Here is a 23,242-nt window from a genome sequence, read left to right as displayed (position 1 = left end):
TCCTCTGCAGCAGAGGTAACTCTGGGTCTTCCTTTCCTGTGGCTGTCCTCATGAGAGCCAATTTCATCATATCACTTGATAGGTTTTTGTGACTGCACTTGAAGAAGTTCTTGAAATTTTTCAGATTAATTTCTCTTTGCTTATTTGAGCTGTTCTTGCCATAATATGAACCTGGTCTTTTACCAAATAGGGCTATCTTCTGTATACCACACCTACCTTGTCACAACACAACTGATTGGCTCAAATACATTAAGAGTGAAAGAAATTCCACAAATTAACTTTAAACAATTGATTGTTTAATTGAAATTAAACATTCCAGGTGACTACCTCATGAAGCTGGTTGAGAGAATGCCAAGAGTGTGCAAAGCTGTCATCAAGGCAAAGGGTGGCTACTGTGAAGATCCTCAAATATAAAATATATTTTGATTTGTTTTACACTTTTTTGTTTACTACATGATTCCATATGTGTTATTTCATAGTTTTGATTTCTACAATGTAGAAAACAGTAAACGTAAAGAAAAACCCTGAAATGAGTAGGTGTGTCCAAACCTTTGACTGATACTGTGTATACATTAAAATACAAAAACACAGTCATGGGAAGCACACATATAACATCACCAATCACCCAGAAAACAGTTACATTCCTCCACAAATAAGTCCCCACTCAATGCTTTAAATTGCCCGAACGGCACCAGAACATCAAGATGAAATGTTTTTTACATTTTGTTCCAGCAATATGGTGCATTATTAAAACTAAACACAGATTTTCCTAGCTCAGTGGAGACCCTGGAAACCTCAAGAGTTAACCAATCATGTGAACTGGTTAGGCAACTCAGTTCTCTATACTTCAAAAAAGGCTGAATAATCTGCTTCATGCTGCTTAGAAAAAAGAATGATCTGTTTCTGTATTAAAAAGCCAACTCTAAATCTTAGCTTCTTAACCAGCTCATCTGTATGTTTTTTTAAAACATCAAATCCAGATCAATCCAAATGCCTAAGTATTTATATGCGGGAACACATTCGATTGGAGAGCCACCTAATGAGTGAACATGTAGTGAATCAGACACATTCTTACAAATGTTTTAAAACAACATGTATTTAGTTTTGCCCATATTAAGCACAAGTTTTAAATCAACAAGGGCATAGCATAGCTATAAAATCTGACTGTAGTTTTGACGCCACATCAACAGTCGGGGCAATAGCATACATAATAGTATCATCCGCATATAGATAAAGTTTTTCAATTTTTCTCCCCAATTGGTAGTTACAGTCTTGTCCCATCGCTGCAACTCCCGTACGGACTCGGGAGAGGCGAAGGTCAAGAGCCATGCGTCCTCCGAAACACGACCCTGCCAAGCCACACTGCTTCTTGACACACTGCTCGCTTAACCCGGAAGCCAGAAGCACCAATGTGTCAGAGAAAAGACCGTACACCTGGTGACCGAAGTTGGCATGCATGCACCCAGCCCACCACAAGGAGTCACTAGAGTGTGAGATGGGACAAGGACGTCCCGGCCGGTCAAACCCTCCATAACCCGGACGACTCTGGGCCAATTGTGTGCTGCCTCATGGGTCTCCCGGTCACGGCCAGATGCGACACAGACTGGGATCGATTCCGGGTCTGTAGTGATGCCTCTAGAACTGCGGTGCGGTGCCTTAGACCACTGCGCCACTCGGGAGGCCCAAGTGTACAATTTTTAACATATTGACCTATGGTGTTTATAAAAATGGTGAAGAGAACTGGTCCCAATATCGACCCCTGTGGTACACCTTTATGTACTTCAAGAAATTCAGACTTATCAAAGCATCCAGGACTTCTTTTTCTGTAAAAAAAACAAATAAGAAAAGCTTTTACTATAATTTCTCTGGTCATTCAGCAAGTTTCCCCTATCAGCATCCGGCACAATATCATTGTGAATAGGCTTATACGTTTTTTTCAAAGAGAGAACCCGCTGAAATAAAATGGTGATTAAATACATCAATGATGGCAACTTTTGTTTCGTAATGAGGCCAGTGTCTGAATGAATTTGTTGTGGCAGAGAGGAGGAAGTAGAAACCTTCAGGGATTTGACAGTTTTCCAGAATTTAGCCGGGTTCCCATTACAATCCGAATGAGCGATTAAATAATAGTCAGATTTAGCCTTTCTGATTTGTCTTACACAATGAATGAACAAACTAGTTAATTCCTCGAGTGCACAAAGGTTAGCCGAGGGAGGCCTCTATAACAGTTATGGGTAAATATTGCCCCCGACAAAGGCTTAAAAATAGTAGTAAAAAAAAATTGCAAGGGAAATGGTTATCATTAAAGAGATAGAGAATGGTTTTTAGAACCCTGTCTGATGATTGATATAGTTGGTATGGCTACACGATTGCATAAAACTGCACCATTTCATCTATTCCTATTATTAATAGAGGAAGGAGTAGAAACTGGAATTACTTTTCCAAGGTTAGCACCACAGCCCATGTCAATATGAGGAACTCTCAGAGTAACCAATTATGGAATGTTATAAACTGACTTACATTTGCTTTGGTTGCTATCCTGCAACAGCTCAAGCCCTCTACGTGAATTGAAAACCGATGGGATATTGAAGTTTATGGAATTCATATTCGAACTAAAAGCGCTGGCTTCTCTTTTGAGCTAACAAAAGCAGATTTTACATTTACATTTTAGTCATTTAGCAGACGCTTTTATCCAGAGCGACTTACAGTAGTGAATGAAGGGTGGACTTCAAATGAATGGGTACAAGATTACAACTGACAACACCCCTGGCAGTATAGACGACAGTACGATGATAACGCTTAGAAAGGATGGGAGTTAATTATATTTTGTTCCTGGGGTCCAGCAATATTAAGGCAGTTATATACATTTTAAAATATTACATGACATTACATTTCATAACACTTTTCACAACACATTAAGTTTCCCTCAGGCCACTACTCTACTATCACATCTACAATTCAAAATCCATGTGTACGTATGTGTAGAGTGCGTGTCTTATCATGTGTATATGTGTCTGTGCCTGTGTGTGTGACTCTTCAGTCCCCGCTGTTTCACAAGGTGCATTATCTGCTTTTTAAATCTGATTCTACTGCTTGTATGAGTAGCCTGATGTGGAATATAGTTCCATGTAGCCATGGCTCTATGTAGTACTGTACGCTTCCCATAGTCTATTCTTGACTTGGGGATTGTGAAGAGACCTTTGGTGACATGTCTTGTGGGGTATTCATGGGTGCCCAAGCTGTGTGCTAGTAGTTTAAACAGACACCTTGGTGCATTCCGCTTGTCAACACTTCTTACAAAAACAAGTAGTGATGAAGTCAATCGCTCCTCCACTTTAACCTGTTGGGTCTAGGGGGCAGCATTTGCACGTCTGGATAAAAAAAATGTACCCGATTTAATCTGGTTACTAATCCTACCCAGTAACTAGAATATGCATATACTTATTATATATGGATAGAAAACACTCTAAAGTTTCTAAAACTGTTTGAATGGTGTCTGTGAGTATAACAGAACTCATTTGGCAGGCAAAACCCTGAGACATTTTCTGACAGGAAGTGGATACCTGATGTGTTGTATTGACTTTAAACCTATCCCATTGAAAAACACAGGGGCTTAGGAATATTTTGGCACTTCCTATTGCTTCCACTAGATGTCACCAGCCTTTACAAAGTGTTTTGAGTCTTCTGGAGGGAGATCTGACCGAACAAGAGCCATGGAACGATGATGTCCCATTAGACACCTGGCGCGCGAGTTCATGTTGGGTACCCTCGTTCCAATACGTTATAAAAGAGTATGCATTCGTCCACCTTGAATATTATTCATGTTCTGGTTAAAAAAGGCCCTAATGATTTATGCTATACAACGTTTGACATGTTTGAACGAACGGAAATATATTTTTTCCCCTCGTTCATGACGAGAAGTCCGGCTGGCTTACATCATGTGCTAACGAGACGGAGATTTTTGGACATAAATGATGAGTTTTTTTTAACAAAACTACATTCGTTATGGACCTGTGATACCTGGAAGTGACATCTGATGAAGAGAATCAAAAGTAATGGATTATTTACATAGTATTTTCGATTTTAGATCTCCCCAACATGACGTCTAGTCTGTATCGCAACGCGTATTTTTCTGGGCGCAGTGCTCAGATTATTGCAAAGTGTGATTTCCCAGTAAGGTTATTTTTAAATCTGGCAAGTTGATTGCGTTCAAGAGATGTAAATCTATAATTCTTTAAATGACAATATAATATTTTACCAATGTTTTCTAATTTTAATTATTTAATTTGTGACGCTGACTTGACTGCCGGTTATTGGAGGGAAACGATTTCCTCAACATCAATGCCATAGTAAAACGCTGTTTTTGGATATAAATATGAACTTGATAGAACTAAAAATGCATGCATTGTCTAACATAATGTCCTAGGAGTGTCATCTGATGGAGATTGTAAAAGGTTAGTGCATCATTTTAGCTGGTTTTATGGTTTTGGTGACCCTGTCTTTGACTTGACAAAACATTACACACAACTCTTGTAAATGTACTGTCCTAACATACTCTAAATTTATGCTTTCGCCGTAAAACCTTTTTGAAATCGTAAAACGTGGTTAGATTAAGGAGATGTTTATCTTTCAAATGGTGTAAAATAGTTGTATTTTTGAAAAATTTGAATTTTGACATTTATTTGGATTCAAATTTGCCGCTCTTGAAATGCACCTGCTGTTGATGGAGTGCACCACGGGTGGCACGCTAGCGTCCCACCTAGCCCCAAGAGGTTAAGCCTAAAGAGATGTACATGCATATTATTAATGTTAACTCTCCGTGTACATTTAAGGGCCAGCCGTGCTGCCCTGTTCTGTGCCAATTGTAATTTTCCTAAGTCTCTCTTTGTGTCACCTGACCACACGACTGAACAGTAGTTCAGGTGCGACCAAACTAGAGCCTGTAGGACCTGTCTTGTTGATAGTGTTGTTAAAAAGGCAGAGCCATCCCAGTGCTAGCTGTGCCACTAGAGATTCTGGGTTCGAGTCCAGGCTCTGTCGCAGCCGGCCACGACCGGGAGACCCATAGGGCGGCGCACAACTAGCCCTGCGTCGTCCGGGTTAGGGGAGGGTTTGGCCGGCAGGGATGTCCTTGTCCCATCGTGCACTAGCGACTCCTGTGGCGGGTCGGGCGCAGTGCACAATGACACGGTTGCCAGGTGCACAGTGTTTCCGCCAAAACATTGGTGCTTCTGGCTTCCGGGTTAAGTGGGCATCGTGTCAGGAAGCAGTGCGGCTTGGTTGGGTTGTGTTTCGGTGGACGCACGTCTCTCGACCATCACCTCTCCCGAGTCCGTACGGGAGTTGCAGTGATGAGACAAGACTGTAACTACCAATTGGATACCACGAAATTGGGGAGAAAACGGGGTAAAGAAAACAAAAAAAATTATAAAAAAATAATTTCAAAAATGTATTTAAGAGAATAAAATACTAAATAATAAAGAAAAAGGCAGAGCTGCGCTTTATTATGGACAGACTTCTCCCCATGTTAGCTACTGTCGTGTCTTTGGCATCATTAAAACTGAAGATGAATCTTTCTCAAAAATTCTCTATAATTATTATTACGTGATTAAACTAATCATGTAACTGTAATTAACTAGGAAGTCGGGGCACCAAGGAAAATATTCATATTACAAAGTTATAATTTTCCTAATATAACTTTCAGATATTTTAATATCTGATCACTTAGTCTTCTGATTCATTAATTATTCTTTACCTCACATTAGTCTCATTCCAAACGTCATAAATTGTTGGTTATCTGCACAAACCCAGTCTTCACTATGAGTCATCCATACATCAATTGTCTTAAAATAATTTATTTACTAACTAAGTAATCACAGAAATGCATAACAAACAGTAGATATGGTTACAAAGAAATTATAGGGGAATGTGCCGTAGTGGGCTAAACCGGCATGGCGGCTTGTTAGACAGAGGGACTGATAAGGGCGCAAAAGATAAGAGACACTACAAAATTGATAATTCTAACAATTGAAATGCTAATCCTTTGCACATGAGCGCTCACTCATTCGGGAATAATTGCAATCAATATGTATATTTAGGCTCGGTGTGTCGTTAGGATCGCTGTTGGAAAGTTTGTTTCTGTTGTAGTTTGTCCGCCCTCTCTCTCTCTGCCGTGGTTAGAATGAATAGTTCAGAGTAACATTCAGCGATGTTGTTATAGAATAGATGTTTCAGCGGTTGTCGGTCTTTGCGTTCAATAATACCGAATTCCTAGCTGCAGACTAGTAATTAATATCAAAGACTTGTCCTTATTCTGTCGGTATCGATAGTCTAAGAGTTTAACCATGTGGGATGGTTAAAAGATTCAGCAATGTACTCAAACCTTATTTCCCTCTGTGATAGAGGTACTGGTCTGGTCTCAAACCTTAGCTCTCTCGTTATCGAGGTAAGCTGGTCTGAAGTGGGAAAACCCAGGTGGGGGTTTTATTCGGAACATAGAAAAGGGCTGTCCCATGACGCCGGGTCCTGCCTGTGCTCAGGGGGCGGTCCTCTGATTTAGTTAAACTCCTAAGGGAATTGGAGTTTCCTTCATTAACTTCACTAGGGTAGGGGGCAGGATTTGGAATTCTGGATGAAAAGCGTGCCCAAATTAAACTGCCTGGTACTCGGGCCCAGAAGGTACAGTGGGGGGAAAAAGTATTTGATCCCCTGCTGATTTTGTACGTTTGCCCACTGACAAAGAATGATCAGTCTATAATTTTAATGGTAGGTTTATTTGAACAGTGAGAGACAGAATAACAACAAAAATATCCAGAAAAACGCATGTCGAAAATGTTATAAATTGATTTGCATTTTAATGAGGGAAATAAGTATTTGACCCCGTCTCAATCAGAAAGATTTCTGGCTCCCAGGTGTCTTTTATACAGGTAACGAGCTGAGATTAGGAGCACACTCTTAAAGGGAGTGCTCCGAACCGCAGCTTGTTACCTGTAAAAAAAGACACCTGTCCACAGAAGCAATCAATCAATCAGATTCCAAACTCTCCACCATGGCCAAGACCAAAGAGCTCTCCAAGGATGTCAGGGACAAGATTGTAGACCTACACAAGGCTGGAATGGGCTACAAGACCATCGCCAAGCAGCTTAGTGAGACGGTGACAATATTTAGTGCGATTATTCGCAAACGGAACACAAAAGAGCTGTCAATATCCCTTGGCCTGGGGCTCCATGCAAGATCTCACCTCGTGGAGTTGAAATGATCATGAGAACAGTGAGGAATCAGCCCAGAACTACATGCAGCCTTCCCTGTAGCTCAGTTGGTAGAGCATGGTGTTTGCAACACCAGGGTTGTGGGTTCGATTCCCACGGGGGGCCAGCACAGGAAAAAAAAAAAAATGTATGAAATGTATGCATTCACTACTGTAAGTCGCTCTGGATAAGAGCGTCTGCTAAATGACTAAAATGTAAAAAATGTACATGGGAGGATCTTGTCAATGATCTCAAGGCAGCTGGGACCATAGTCACCAAAGAAAATAATTGGTAACACACTACGTCGTGAAGGACTGAAATCCTGCAGCGCTTGCAAGGTCACCCTGCTCTAGAATACATATACATGCCCGTCTGAAGTTTGCCAATGAACATCTGAATGACTCAGAGGACAACTGGTGAAAGTGTTGTTGTCAGATGAGACCAAAATGGAGCTCTTTGGCATCAACTCAACTCGCCATGTCTGGAGGAGGAGGAATGCTGCCTATGACCCCAAGAACACCATCTCCACCGTCAAACATGGAGGTGGAAACATTATGCTTTGGGGGTGTTTTTCTGCTAAGGGGACAGGACAACTTCACCACATCAAAGGGACGATGGACAGGGCCATGTACCATCAAATCTTGGGTGAGAACCTCCTTCCCTCAGCCAGGGCATTGAAAATGGGTCGTGGATGGGTATTCCAGCATGACAATGACCCAAAACACACGGCCAAGGCAACAAAAGAGTGGCTCAAGAAGAAGCACATTAAGGTCCTGGAGTGGCCTAGCCAGTCTCCAGACCTTAATCCCATACAAAATCTGTGGAGGGAGCTGAAGGTTCGAGTTGCCAAACGTCAGCCTCGAAACCTAAATGACTTGGAGAAGATCTGCAAAGAGGAGTGGGACAAAATCCCTCCTGAGATGTGTGCAAACCTGGTGGCCAACTACAAGAAACGTCTGAACTCTGTGATTGCTAACAAGGGTTTTGCCACCAAGTACTAAGTCATGTTTTGCAGAGGGGTCAAATACTTATTTCCCTCATTAAAATGCAAATCCTTTTACAACATTTTTGACATGCGTTTTTCTGGAGTTTGTGTTGTTATTCTGTCTCTCACTGTTCAAATAAACCTACCATTAAAATTATAGACTGATAATTTCTTTGTAAGTGGGCAAACGTACAAAATCAGCAGGGGATCAAATAATTTTTTCCCCCGCTGTAGGATATGCATATTATTAGTAGATTTGGATAGAAAACACTCTGAAGTTTCTAAAACTGTTTGAATGATGTCTGTGAGTATAACAGAACTCATATGCCAGAAAAAACCTGAGAAAAATCCAACCAGGAAGTGGGAAATCTGAGGCTTGTAGTTTTTTCAAGTGATTGCCTTTACAGAATACAGTGACTTGGGGTTCATTTTGCACTTCCTAGGGCTTCCACTAGATGTCAACAGTATTTAGAACGTTGTTTCAGGCTTCTACAGTTAACAGAGAGTGAACGAGAAGGCCGGGAAGTTCGTGACTCCGAAAATAATATGACTTCAGTGGCGCGCATTCACGTGAGAGGTAGCTGTGTTCCATTACATTTTTGAAGACATTGGAATCGTCCGGTTGGAATATTATTGAAGATTTATGTTAAAAAGGCCCTAAAGATTGATGCTATACATCGTTTGACATGTTTCTACGAACGTAAATTAAACTGTTTTTGACTTTTTGTTGTGAAATTTTCAGCGCGCTTCCTGCATTTGGAGTAGTGGACTGAACGTGCTAACAAAAAGGAGATATTTGGACATAAATGATGGACTTTATCGAACAAAACAACATTTATTGTGGACCTGGGATTCCTGGGAGTGCATTCTGATGAAGATCATCAAAGGAAAGTGAATATTTATAATGCTATTTATGATTTTAGATGACTCCAAAATGGCGGGTATCTGTATTGCCTGATGTTGTTTTCTGAGCGCCGTACTCAGATTATTGCAAAGTGTGCTTTCCCCGTGAAGCTTTTTGGAAATCTGTCACAGCGGTTGCATTAAGGAGATGTTTATCTATAATTCTTTGAATAACAGTTTAATATTTTATCAACGTTTATGATGAGTATTTCTATAAATTGATGTGCTCGTTCACCGGAAGTTTTTGAAGGAAAAACATTTCTGAACATTACGGGCCAATGTAAAATGGGGTTTTTGGATATAAATATGAACTTTATCGAGCAAAACATACATGTATTGTGTAACATGAAGTCCTATGAGTGCCATCTGATGAAGATCATCAAAGGTTAGTTCTTAATTTTAGCTGTATTTCTGGTTTGTGTGACGCCTCTCCTTGCTTGGAAAACGGCTGTGTGGTTTTTCTTGTCAAGGTAATGTGCTAACATAATCTAATGTTATGCTTTCTCCGTAAAGCCTTTTTGAAATCGGACAATGTGGTTGGATTAACAAGAATTTTATCTTTAAAATGGGATATAATAGTTCTATGTTTGAGAAATTTGAATTATGAGATTTTTGTCGTTTTGAATTTGGCGCCCTGTTATTTCACTGGCTGTTGAATAGTGTGTCCCGCAGGTGGGACAGTCACATCCCACATACCCAAGAAAGGTTAAACAGTCTAAAATCACATTACATAATTTCACAAATAGTTTAACCTCTATGGGCTAGGTGGGACGCTAGCGTGCCACCCGTGGTGCACTCCATCAACAGCAGGTGCATTTCAAGAGCGGCAAATTTGAACCCAAATAAATGTCAAAATTCAAATTTTTCAAACATACAACTATTTTACACCCTTTGAAAGATAAACATCTCCTTAATCTAACCACGTTTTACGATTTCAAAAAAAAAAATACATTTAGAGTATGTTAGGACAGTACATTTACAAGAGTTGTGTGTAATGTTTTGTCAAGTCAAAGACAGGGTCACCAAAACCATAAAACCAGCTAAAATGATGCACTAACCTTTTACAATCTCCATCAGATGACACTCCTAGGACATTATGTTAGACAATGCATGCATTTTTAGTTCTATCAAGTTCATATTTATATCCAAAAACAGCGTTTTACTATGGCATTGATGTTGAGGAAATCGTTTCCCTCCAATAACCGGCAGTCAAGTCAGCGTCACAAATTAAATAATTAAAATTAGAAAACATTGGTAAAATATTATATTGTCATTTAAAGAATTATAGATTTACATCTCTTGAACGCAATCAACTTGCCAGATTTAAAAATAACCTTACTGGGAAATCACACTTTGCAATAATCTGAGCACTGCGCCCAGAAAAATACGGCGGTGCGATACAGACTAGACGTCATGTTGGGGAGATCTAAAATCGAAAATACTATGTAAATAATCCATTACCTTTGATTCTCTTCATCAGATGTCACTTCCAGGTATCACAGGTCCATAACGAATGTAGTTTTGTTCAAAAAAGCTCATCATTTATGTCCAAAAATCTCCGTCTTTTTAGCACATGATCTAAGCCAGCCGGACTTCTCGTCATGAACGAGGGGAAAAAATATATTTACGTTCGTTCAAACATGTCAAACGTTGTATAGCATAAATCATTAGGTCCTTTTTTAACCAGAACATGAATAATATTCAAGGTGGACGAATGCATACTCTTTTATAACGTATTGGAACGAGGGTACCCAACATGAACTCGCGCGCCAGGTGTCTAATGGGACATCATCGTTCCATGGCTCTTGTTCGGTCAGATCTCCCTCCAGAAGACTCAAAACACTTTGTAAAGGCTGGTGACATCTAGTGGAAGCAATAGGAAGTGCCAAAATATTCCTCAGCCCCTGTGTTTTTCAATGGGATAGGTTTAAAGGTAATACAACACATCAGGTATCCACTTCCTGTCAGAAAATGTCTCAGGGTTTTGCCTGCCAAATGAGTTCTGTTATACTCACAGACACCATTCAAACAGTTTTAGAAACTTTAGAGTGTTTTCTATCCATATATAATAAGTATATGCATATTCTAGTTACTGGGTAGGATTAGTAACCAGATTAAATCGGGTACATTTTTTTATCCAGACGTACAAATGCTGCCCCCTAGCCCTAACAGGTTAATCTTTACTCATTCATTTTATACAACAATTAGATGTAAGCCTCATAACTGAGACTGTTGTATAAACAGGATTATGGTAATGTGGCTGTATTGTCTCTCATGAGTTTCACAAAATTGTACCAAATGGACCAGTTCGTAGCTCGTTACTTCACCGATCTTTTATACATTCTCCAGAACATGAATATTGTTCGGACCTCAAGTTCTGTGAGGTGGAAGAAATTCCTTTGTTCTCTCTATAAAACTCACCCTCTCTCTATACTGTCTGGCCATGAGGAAGATTCTCCTCTAGGAATTTACGACTTCTTTGACAGAGTCTGGTGTAAGGAGTATAGAGAGGGAGAGGGGTATGGTGCTCGCTGTACCCAAAGGGGGCAACGTCATGACACTACTTTTGTATCAACAATTTGGACCATGATAGTTGGCAATCCAGGGTCACTCCGAGCTTTTTAGTCACCTCAACTTGCTCAAATCCCACATTATTTAGTTCTGGTTTAGGGTTTATTGAATGATTTGTCCCAAATACAATGCCTTTTCGTTTTTGAAATATTTAGGACTAACTTATTCCTTGCCACCCATTTTGAATCTACCTGCAGCTCATTGTTAACCTGTTGGGTCTAGGGGGCAGCATTTGCACGTCTGGATAAAAAAAATGTACCCGATTTAATCTGGTTACTAATCCTACCCAGTAACTAGAATATGCATATACTTATTATATATGGATAGAAAACACTCTAAAGTTTCCAAAACTGTTTGAATGGTGTCTGTGAGTATAACAGAACTCATTTGGCAGGCAAAACCCTGAGACATTTTCTGACAGGAAGTGGATACCTGATGTGTTGTATTGACTTTAAACCTATCCCATTGAAAAACACAGGGGTTTAGGAATATTTTGGCACTTCCTATTGCTTCCACTAGATGTCACCAGCCTTTACAAAGTGTTTTGAGTCTTCTGGAGGGAGATCTGACCGAACAAGAGCCATGGAACGGTGATGTCCCATTAGACACCTGGCGCGCTACTTCATGTTGGGTACCCTCGTTCCAATACGTTATAAAAGGCTATGCATTCGTCCACCTTGAATATTATTCATGTTCTGGTTAAAAAGGCCCTAATGATTTATGCTATACAACGTTTGACATGTTTGAACGAACGGAAATATATTTTTTCCCCTCGTTCATGACGAGAAGTCCGGCTGGCTTACATCATGTGCTAACGAGACGGAGATTTTTGGACATAAATGATGAGCTTTTTTGAACAAAACTACATTCGTTATGGACCTGTGATACCTGGAAGTGACATCTGATGAAGAGAATCAAAGGTAATGGATTATTTACATAGTATTTTCGATTTTAGATCTCCCCAACATGACGTCTAGTCTGTATCGCAACGCGTATTTTTCTGGGCACAGTGCTCAGATTATTGCAAAGTGTGATTTCCCAGTAAGGTTATTTTTAAATCTGGCAAGTTGATTGCGTTCAAAAGATGTAAATCTATAATTCTTTAAATGACAATATAATATTTTACCAATGTTTTCTAATTTTAATTATTTAATTTGTGACGCTGACTTGACTGCCGGTTATTGGAGGGAAACGATTTCCTCAACATCAATGCCATAGTAAAACGCTGTTTTTGTATATAAATATGAACTTGATAGAACTAAAAATGCATGCATTGTCTAACATAATGTCCTAGGAGTGTCATCTGATGGAGATTGTAAAAGGTTAGTGTATCATTTTAGCTGGTTTTATGGTTTTGGTGACCCTGTCTTTGACTTGACAAAACATTACACACAACTCTTGTAAATGTACTGTCCTAACATACTCTAAATTTATGCTTTCGCCGTAAAACCTTTTTGAAATCGTAAAACGTGGTTAGATTAAGGAGATGTTTATCTTTCAAATGGTGTAACATAGTTGTATTTTTGAAAAATTTGAATTTTGACATTTATTTGGATTCAAATTTGCCGCTCTTGAAATGCACCTGCTGTTGATGGAGTGCACCACAGGTGGCACGCTAGCGTCCCACCTAGCCCCAAGAGGTTAAGTGTTGCAGTGATTTCAGTTGCTGTAGTAGCTGACGTGTATAGCGTTGAGTTATCCGCATACATAGACATACTGGCTTTGCTCAAGGCCAGTGGCATGTCGCTAGCAAAGATTGAAAAAAGTAAGATGCCTAGACAGCTGCCCTGCGGAATTCCTGATTTTACCTGGATTATGTTGGAGAGGCTTCCATTGAAGAACAAACCCTGTGTTCTGTTAACCAGGTAACTCTTTATCCACAATATAGCAGGGGGGTAAAGCCATAACACATACATTTTTCCATCAGCAGACTATGATCGATAATGTCAAAAGCCACACTGATTTCTAAGAAAACATACATTTTTCTCAGCCAATCAGTAATTTGTGTAAATGCCCTGCTTGTTGAATGTCCTTCCCTATATACAGTTGAAGTTGGAAGTTTACATACACCTTAGCCAAATACATTTAAACTCAGTTTTTCACAATTCCTGACATTTAATCCTGGCAAAAATTCCCTGTCTTAGGTCAGTTAGGATCACCATTTTATTTTAAGAATGTGAAATGTCAGAATAATAGTAGAGAGAATTATTTCATCACATTCCCAGTGGGTCACAAATTTACATACACTCAATTAGTATTTGGTAGCATTGCCTTTAAATTGTTTCACTTGGGTCAAACATTTTGGATAGCCTTCCACAAGCTTCCCACAATAAGTTGGGTGAATTTTGGCCCATTCCTCCTGATGTAACTGAGTCAGGTTTGTAGGCCTCCTAGCTCGCACACACTTTTTCAGTTCTGCCCACACATTTCTTATAGGATTGAGGTCAGGGCTTTGAGATGACCACTCCAATACCTTAACTTTGTTGTCCTTAAGCCATTTTGCCACAACTTTGGAAGTATGCTTGGGTCATTGTCCATTTGGAAGACCCATTTGCGACCAAGCTTTAACTTCCTGGCTGATGTCTTGAGATGTTGCTTCAATATATCCACAATTTTCCATCCTCATGATGAAATCTATTTTGTGAAGTGCACGGATGGGATGGTGTTCTTTGGCTTGCAAGCCTCCCCCTTTTTCCTCCAAACATAATTATGGTCATTATGGTCAAACAGTTCTATTTTTGTTTCATCAGACCAGAGGACATTTCTCCAAAAAGTATGATCTTTGTCCCTATGTGCAGTTGCAAACCGTAGTCTGGCTTTTTTATGGCGGTTTTGGAGCAGTGGCTTCTTCCTTGGTGAGCGGCCTTTCAGGTTATGTTGATATAGGACTCGTTTTACTGTGGATATAAATACTTTTGTACCTATTTCCTTCAGAATCTTCACAAGGTCCTCTGCTGTTGTTCTGGGATTGATTTGCACTTTTCGCACCAAAGTGCATTCATCTCTAGGAGACAGAACGCGTCTCCTTCCTGAGCGGTATGACGGCTGTGTGGTCCCATGGTGTTTATACTTGCGTACTATTGTTTGTACAGATGAACGTGGTACCTTCAGGTATTTGGAAATTGCTCCCAAGGATGAACCAGACTTGTGGAGGTCTACAATTTGTATTCTGATGTCTTGGCTGATTTCTTTTGATTTTCCCATGATGTCAAGCAAAGAGGCAATGAGTTTGAAGGTAGGCCTTGAAACACATCCACAGGTACACCTCCAATTGACTCAAATGATGTCAATTAGCCTATCAGAAGCTTCTAAAGCCATGACATAATTTTTGGAATTTTCCAAGCTGTTTAAAGTCACAGTCAACTTAGTGTATTTAAACTTCTGACCCACTGGAATTGTGATACAGTGAATTATAAGTGAAATAATCTGTCTGTGAGCAATTGTTGGAAGAATTACTTGTGTCATGCACAAAGTAGATGTCCTAACCGACTTGCCAAAACTATAGTTTGTTAACAAGAAATGTGTTGAGTGGTTGAAAAACGAGTTTTAATGACTCCAACCTAAGTGTATGTAAACTTCCGACTTCAACTGTACGTGCTGAATGTCTGTCCATTTGTTTACAGTAAAATAGCATTGTATCTGGTCAAACACCATGTTTTCCTAAATTTTACTGAGTTGGTAACAAAAGGTTTGGTTGGCTATTTGAGACAGTAAAGTGGGATTTACATTTCTTGGGTAGCGTAATTTTTTTCTTCCCTCCAGACCTGAGGGCACACACTTTCTATTAAGCTTAGATTGAAGATATGGCAAACAGGAGTGGCAATATTGTCCGATATTATCCTCAGTAATTTTCCATCCAAGTTGTCAGACCTTGGTGGCTTGTCATTGTTGATAGACAACAGTACTATGTTCTCCTCTTCCACACTCACTTTACGGAATTCAAAATTACAGTGCTTGTCTTTCATAATTTATAATTTATTCTTGAATGTGTAGTGTCAGCGTTTGTTGCTGGCATGTCATGCCTATGTTTGCTAATCTTGCCAATGAAAAAATCATTAAAGTAATTGGCAATATTAGTGGGATTTGTGATGAATGAGCCATCTGAATGAATGAATGAATGAATGATGTTTGCCTTTTTGCCCAAAATTTAATTTAAGGTGCTCCAAATTGTATTACCTAAGCGGGGCTTGGTCTGTCTGAGTCAGTATCTTAATGCGACCTTGAAATGTGAAGAGAGGGTCCAGGCTCCTAGATGGTTTGGGTGTCCATCATCTCTGTAGAGCATCTTTTGTTTCCAAAAAGTGTTGAAATGTTCAGTAAAAGTTATGCCAACAGAGTGGCAGTAGTCTTTAATCCAGATATGACGTGCTAAAAGCTTGCTGAACCATTCGCAGCCACGACCCAGCGACGGCACGGGATCAAAGATAATCGGCTGCAATTCAGAACCTTTCAGGGTGTTGATCAGCTCACTAAAATCCTGTTTCATTACCTCTGATTTACCCTTTTTGATATAATTTGAACCCACATGCACTTGGCTGCTGACGTAGAACGGACGGAAGAAAGAAAGAGGATGAAGGAGCAGGAATCTCTGGAAGCAGGTGGGCGAGATTGTTGGTCAGCAGGATTGGGTCCCCCAAACCCATTTCAGCCCCATTCATCAAAGACAGCTGTCTTGCGCTGGGTTTACGGTGTGTGACGTGCCTTCACTGGGAAGCATTATTGATAATCCGCCAGCTCCTCATAAACGGTCCTTGCTCCTTTATTCCCAAGGGGGGTAGGTATGGGAGGAAAGATGTGATTTCACTAGGGAGGGGGTCTCTTATTGTAAATAAGAACAGAATATGTTTCTAAGCACTTCTACATTCATGTGGATGCTACCATTTATTAGAGATAATCCTGAGTGAATCTTGAATAATGATGATTGAGAAAGTTAGATGCACAAATATCATACCCCCAAGACATGCTAACCTCTCAACATTACAATAGCAAGGGTAGTTAGCATTTTTGGGGGGTATGATATTTGTGCGTCTAACTTTCTCACTCATCATTATTCACAATTCATTCAGGATTATCTGTAATCATGGTAGCATCCATGGGCTCCGACGGTATTCCAGGGTGCGTTCTCAGAGCATGCGCAGAACAGCTGACAGGCATATTTATTGTAATTTTCAACCTATCCGTGTCCCAGTCTTTAATCCCAACATGTTTTAAGATGACCACAATCATCCCTGTTCCTAAGAACTCTATCTAATCAAATGTTATTGGTCACATACACATGGTTAGAAGATGTTAATGCGAGTGTAGCGAAGTGCTTGTGCTTCTAGTTCCGACAGTGCAGTAATATCTAACAAGTAACAATTCCACAACAACTACCTAATACAAACAAATCTAATGGGATGGAATAAGAATATGTACATATAGATATATGGATGAGCGATGACCGAGTGGAATAGGCAAGATGCAATAGATGGTATAAAATACAGTATATACATATGAGATGAGTAATGTAAGATATGTAAACATTATTAAAGTGGCATTATTTAAAGTTACTAGTGATCCATTTATTAAAGTGGCCAATGATTCGAGTCTGTATGTAGGCAGCAGCCTCTCTGTGTTAATGATTTCTGTTTAACAGTCTGATGGCCTTGAGATAGAAGCTGTTTTTCAGTCTCTCGGTCCCAGCCTTGATGCACCTGTACTGACCTCGCCCTCTGGAGGGTAGCAGGGTGAACAGGCAGTGGCTCAGGTGGTTGTTGTCCTTGATGATATTTTTGGCCTTCCTGTGACATCGGGTGCTGTAGGTGTCATGGAGGGCAGGTAGTTTGCCCCCGATGATGTGTTGTGCAGACCACACCACCCTCTGGAGAGCCTTGCGGTTGAGGGTGGTGCAGTTGCCATACCAGGCGGTGATACAGCCCAACAGGATGCTCTCAATTGTGCATCTGTAAAAGTTTGTGAGGGTTTTAGATGACAAGACAAATTTCTTCAGCCTCCTGAGGTTGAAGAGGTGCTGTTGTGCCTTCTTAATCACACTGTCTGTGTGGGTGGACCATTTCAGTTTATCCGTGATGTGTACACCGAGGAACTTAAAACGTTCCACATTCTCCACTGCTGTCCCGTTGATGTGGATAGGGGGTTGCTCCCTCTGATGTGTCCTGAAGTCAACGATCATCTCCTTTGTTTTGTTGACGTTGAGTGGCTTCATGCCACAATGATTACCGCCCTTTAGCACTCCTGTAATAATGAAGTGCTTTGAAAGGCTGGTTATGGCACACATTAATTCCAGTAACCCAGCCACCCTAAACCCACTCCAATTTGCTTACCGCACCAACAGATCTATAGATGATGCAATCTCAATTGCTCTCCACACTGCCCTCACCCACCTCGATAAGAGTAATACCTTTATGAGAATGCTGTTCATTGACTACAGCTAAGCGTTCAACACCATTATCCCTTCCAAGCTCGTCACCAAGCTTAGGACTGGATCCTGGACTTCCTGACGGGCTGACCCAAGGTGGTGAGGGTGGGCAATATCACCTCCACCACGCTGACCCTTAACACAGGGGCCCCACATGGTTGTGTGCTTTGTCCCCTCCTGTACTCCCTGTTCACCCACGACTGTGTGGCCATGCATGACAGATACCCTAAAATGTAATTAAACTATCAATAGGAAAGCGATATTAGCAGGTGGGCGTACACTCTTCGTCACACGAGCATACACTAATTTCCAAGTCTGTATCCCAGTACGAAAACTCATTATTCTTCCTTGTTTTGGTAGAAACAAGCCTGAAACCTTGAACAAAGACTGTTGACATCTAATGGAAGCCATAGCATTTGCAATCTGGGAGCCGGATTTGGAAATGCACCTATACTTTCCATTGTAAGAGCATGGGCTCTCCAAATGTTTTTATTTTTATATATTAACATTTATACAAACTTCAGAGTGTCTTCTTTAAAATGCTACCAATTATATGCATATCCTGGCTTCAGGGCCTGAGCAACAGGGCACGTCAGTCAGACAGGAAGTGGAGAAAAATAGACCCTAGCCTGAAGAAGTTTTATCCAGCATGGCTACCACAGCAATACGCCATCCCATCTGGTTTACACTTTTTTTTAAATATATTTTAGCTTTATTTAACTTGGCAAGTAAATTAAGAACAAATTCTTATTGTCAATGAGGGCCTAGGAACAGTGGGTTAACTGCCTTGTTCAGGGGCAGAACGACAGATGTTTACCATGTCAGCTCAGGGATTCAATCTTGCAACCTTCCGGTTACTAGTCCAACACTCTAACTACTAGGCTACCTGCCACCCACTTAGTGGGACTATCATTTGTTTTTCAACAGGACGATGACCCAACACACCTCCAGGCTGTGTAAAGGCTATTTGACTAAGAAGGAGCGTGATGGAGTGCTGCATTAGATGACCTGGCCTCCACATCCACCTGACTTCAACCCAATTGAGATGGTTTGGGATGAGTTGGACCGCACAGTGAAGGAAATGCAGCCAGCAAGTGCTCAGCATATGTGGGATCTCCTTCAAGACTGTTGGAAAAGCATTCCAGGTGCTGGTTGAGACAATGCAAAGAGTGTGCATAGCTGTCATCAAGGCAAAGAGTGGCTACTTTGAAGAATCTCATATATAAAATATATTTTGATTTGTTTAACATTTTTTTTGTTACTACATGATTCCATATGTGTCATTTCATAGTTTGATGTCTTCACTATTATTCTACAATGTAGAAATAATACAAATAAAGAAAAACCCTTGAATAAGTAGGTGTGTCCCAACTTTTGACTGTGCATTTTTCCCAATACCGTTGGTCCCCTAAAATGGGGGGACTATGAAGGACTATGTACAAAAAGTGCTGTAATTTCTAAACTGCTGACCTGATATGGATGAAACCCATAAAGCCCATAAACCCATGATACCCATAAATTAAAGCTGACAGTCTGCAATTTAACCGCATAGTCATTGTAACCTTTCAATTCAAAAAGTGCTGGAGTACAGAGCCAAAACAATCAAAAATGTGTCGCTGTCCCAATTCTATCTTAGAGATCTACGGACAGTTCCTTGGAATTCATGGTATAGTTTAAGTAGACATATGTGTTTCTTTCTAAATCATGTCCAAACATGTGAATTGGCTACAGGTGGATTCCAATAAAGTTGTACTGACTGACATCTCAAGGATGATCAAAGGAAATTGGATGCAACTGAGCTCAATTTAGAGTGTCACAGCAAAGCGTTGTGAATACTTATATAAATGAGATATTTCTGTATTTCGTATTCACTGCATTTGCATACATTTCTAAAAACATGTTTTCACTTTGTCATTATGGGGTGTTGTCTGTAGATGGGTGAGAGAAAAACATCTATTTAATCCACTTTGAATTCAGTCACACAAGAAAATGTAGAATAAGTCAAAGGGATGTATGGATACTTTCTGAAGGCACTGTAGTTATGCTTTCTGAATTGACATTTAACTGAGGGTCAAGAGCAGCAGATGTTGTATCCAGAGCAAGTGTCGAGTGGTGACATCACCCTGCCTGAGACTTGAAGTAATGTCGCCCCTTGCTCAATCAAGATCATGGTTTTGGTTACACTGCTTTGTGAGTGTTGTAAAGAAGGTCAGGGGTTCACGCCCAGGCAGGACAGAGAAGGGACCTACTCTGTTACACAAGTCATATAGGTCGAAACATTAGGTATTTGCGCTGGCTAATGTTTGGAATATAATAAGTGTGTTGCATACAGATCCGCTGGTTGAATTTTTTATTTTTGTATTTGTCTGGCAACAAGCATAATTGCAAGTGTGACTGCAGTCTTGTTTATTGTAAACCCCATCCCAGGTGACAAGGGTCCTGCGGGAGGCAGGGGTCAACCAGGGTACCCAGGGCTTTTGGGGGGGCCTGGCATAGAGGCCGGGCCTCAAGGACCACCTGGTACATGTGGACACTCAGGTGAACCTGGACTACCTGGCCTGCCTGGCCAGAGGGGTATCATAGGCTTCCCTGGAGAGATTGGTGATCAGGTATGGATGTTAAGAGTACCTACTGTACCTGGTCTGATTATAGACATGGGTCAAAAACATGCCAAATACTAAACACTGTTTTTGTTTGTGTCTCTTTAGGGTGAATCAGGGTGTACTGGATCTCCTGGCACACCTGGCTTCCCAGGGTACAGTGGTCTTAAAGGTACTTCCAATTGACAATTGACACAACTTATACAGTATTTTCTCTTCTCATTGTGATGTTGTGCATATCACCAGGGAAAAGCTGCAGGGACTATGACTGATTTGTTAGGCAGAGGGCATTATTGTTTTGTGTAATTCATGCTTCGCGATAATGAGATCTGAGAGTTGATTGGTTTACAGGTGAACGGGGCGACTCCATTGGCATCCCTGGACCGGCTGGTGATAGAGGAGCTACAGGAGACACTGGAGCATTTGGTAAGAGGATAGGAGATGGTACAGCACATATTTAAAAGAGAAGTTCAGGATTATACAACTTAATGTTAGTTGGTTCCTCACCCTGAAAATAGTCTATGGGCCAGGAGAAACTGTAAACCATGGTTCAGTTCTCTTAACAGTCACTACAAACTTATGCTAACTTTAGCCACCACTAGCTAAAAATCTATGGGTGTGATAGGGGCATGCAGACAAAAATAGCAAGGGGCATTCCTTGAAGAAACTATTAAGGGGTTTGCCACAATAGATCAGATGGGTCTTAGTAACCATCTCCTGGAGACAGCTGATAACTCCAACACTGGCTCTTCACCAATGATGATACTTGAAGGTAATTGTCTACGTCCCTCCTCCAAGTGGCATTATCAATATAGCTACTTCACGGAAGATGTGTAAAGAACTGAGTTAAAATAGTATCTTTCAAATACTTTGGCTGTGATTGATTTAACTTGTTTGGCACTATGGAACTAATGGACTAGTCCCAAAAGTGCTAACCCTCCGATCTGGTAAATTCAACCTGCCAATCTGGTAAATTCAGGCTAACTCAATCAAATGCTCAAAGTATTTGAAAGAAAAATACTATTTGAGCGCAGGCCTGTTATCAACTTACCACACAATAGCAGATGTGTGCCCTGATCAAGCTGGGGGAAATAGGGAAGATATAGGTGCGCTAGTAATGGTGTATGATGTCTGTGAACAACCTGTACAGTAAAACTTGCCCCCCTCTCCCTCCTTCAGCCCCACCGGGTGACCAAGGTGATGTAGGTGAACCAGGATTTTCAGGAGCTCCAGGACCTAAAGGGTTAACTGGTCCGCAAGGATCCATCGGACCTCCAGGGCCTGCTGGTGAGGACTTTAACCTTCAAGACTCTTAATTGCACACTACCCAAAACAATGCCTAATCAACGCCAACAAACTCTTAACAATATTTTAGGGTTTGTGGGCTTTGCTCATCTTTATTTGTTAGTGTTGTTGATGATCTCACCAGTGTGCCTTGATTGGTTTGAGCTCTGCTCTCCTCCTTACCCCTCTCTCCTCCCTCTGCTGGGAAGGTGTGATCGGACCCCCAGGTCCGAGTGGTAAACCTGGGGCTGATGGTCTCCCAGGGACCCCTGGACAAACTGGGCCCAAGGGAGACCAAGGACCCCTTGGACTCAAAGGTGGGGACATGCTCAAGACCAGACTAGAAAACAAGGACATTATTTTACATCAAATGTTTCTATCAATTTGAGATTCTGGCATTGACGTACTTTAATTTCCTTATTTCGCCTCCCAGGTCCACCTGGACCACTGGGTTTGCATGGACTGGACGGACTGAAGGGTGTGAAGGGCGAGGTTGGGGCCAGAGGTTAGTAAAATGCACAATGCAGCAATATCAAGATAATCTCTCTGAAATTCTGGAAAATATACAGTTCTCAATTTAACATTTGTGTATGTTGGGGAGGTGAGTCATGGAGAGGCAAAGACATTTTGTTTGTGTGAATGTGTTTCCCAGGCCCAGGTGTGCCCGGTCCCTCTGGTGCTCCAGGCTGTAAAGGAGAGAAGGGTTCCAGAGGGTATCAAGGGCCTCAGGGGCCCTCTCAGCCAGGACCTCTGGGCCCCAAAGGCCAGTCTGGACTAACAGGTACTGTATAACCTCAGTGATTCCCATCCAGAGATACCAACCCCAGAGAGATGGACACTGTATCAAACCACGGAACACATTTAAATGTTTTTTCTTACGCGCAACTTTGCTCATAAATTGTGCATACATGGAATGATTTAGGACTTGACATTAATTTATTTCGATGTTGCATGAAAATGCATGATTTATAAATGAAACATGCTCATGTGATATTTACATAGCTATAATGTTAACAGACATTTGACAAATGGTTTTTCATCACATTTTGGGAACTCGTGGCTTGTTTTAGACATTTGGTCAAGGCAAATCTTACAAATGAGGCCCATTTAACTTTTAATGTAAAAAGAGTGTCTCAGAAAGCTTGAATAAAACCCTCCCATGGAGCAGTTGACATACAAGCAGTGCATAATGACAGGTCGTGCTGTTACATTACACATGATATTAGTGTACTGT

At 40.8% G+C, this 23,242-nt stretch overlaps 1 protein-coding gene across 7 annotated transcripts in view; it reads left to right on the top strand.

Moving 5' to 3' along the window:
* The window catches only part of col4a4 (collagen, type IV, alpha 4), a 241,645-nt gene that overhangs the window by 175,969 nt on the left and 42,434 nt on the right, over positions 1-23,242 (top strand). For all 7 annotated transcript variants that reach the window (XM_045704243.1, XM_014159949.2, XM_014159950.2 and 4 more), the window contains 7 exons: positions 20,552-20,733; positions 20,833-20,896; positions 21,076-21,150; positions 21,904-22,011; positions 22,218-22,325; positions 22,442-22,513; positions 22,661-22,789. In XM_045704243.1, coding sequence (XP_045560199.1) covers positions 20,552-20,733; positions 20,833-20,896; positions 21,076-21,150; positions 21,904-22,011; positions 22,218-22,325; positions 22,442-22,513; positions 22,661-22,789 — 738 coding nt within the window. The remainder of the gene's footprint in view (positions 1-20,551; positions 20,734-20,832; positions 20,897-21,075; positions 21,151-21,903; positions 22,012-22,217; positions 22,326-22,441; positions 22,514-22,660; positions 22,790-23,242) is intronic.

This window comes from Salmo salar, chromosome ssa20 (assembly GCF_905237065.1).
Source record: "Salmo salar chromosome ssa20, Ssal_v3.1, whole genome shotgun sequence".
Taxonomy (NCBI): Eukaryota; Metazoa; Chordata; class Actinopteri; order Salmoniformes; family Salmonidae; genus Salmo; species Salmo salar.
The sequence above is the reverse complement of the archived record's forward strand: the minus strand, read 5'-3'. Positions and strand labels throughout refer to the sequence as shown.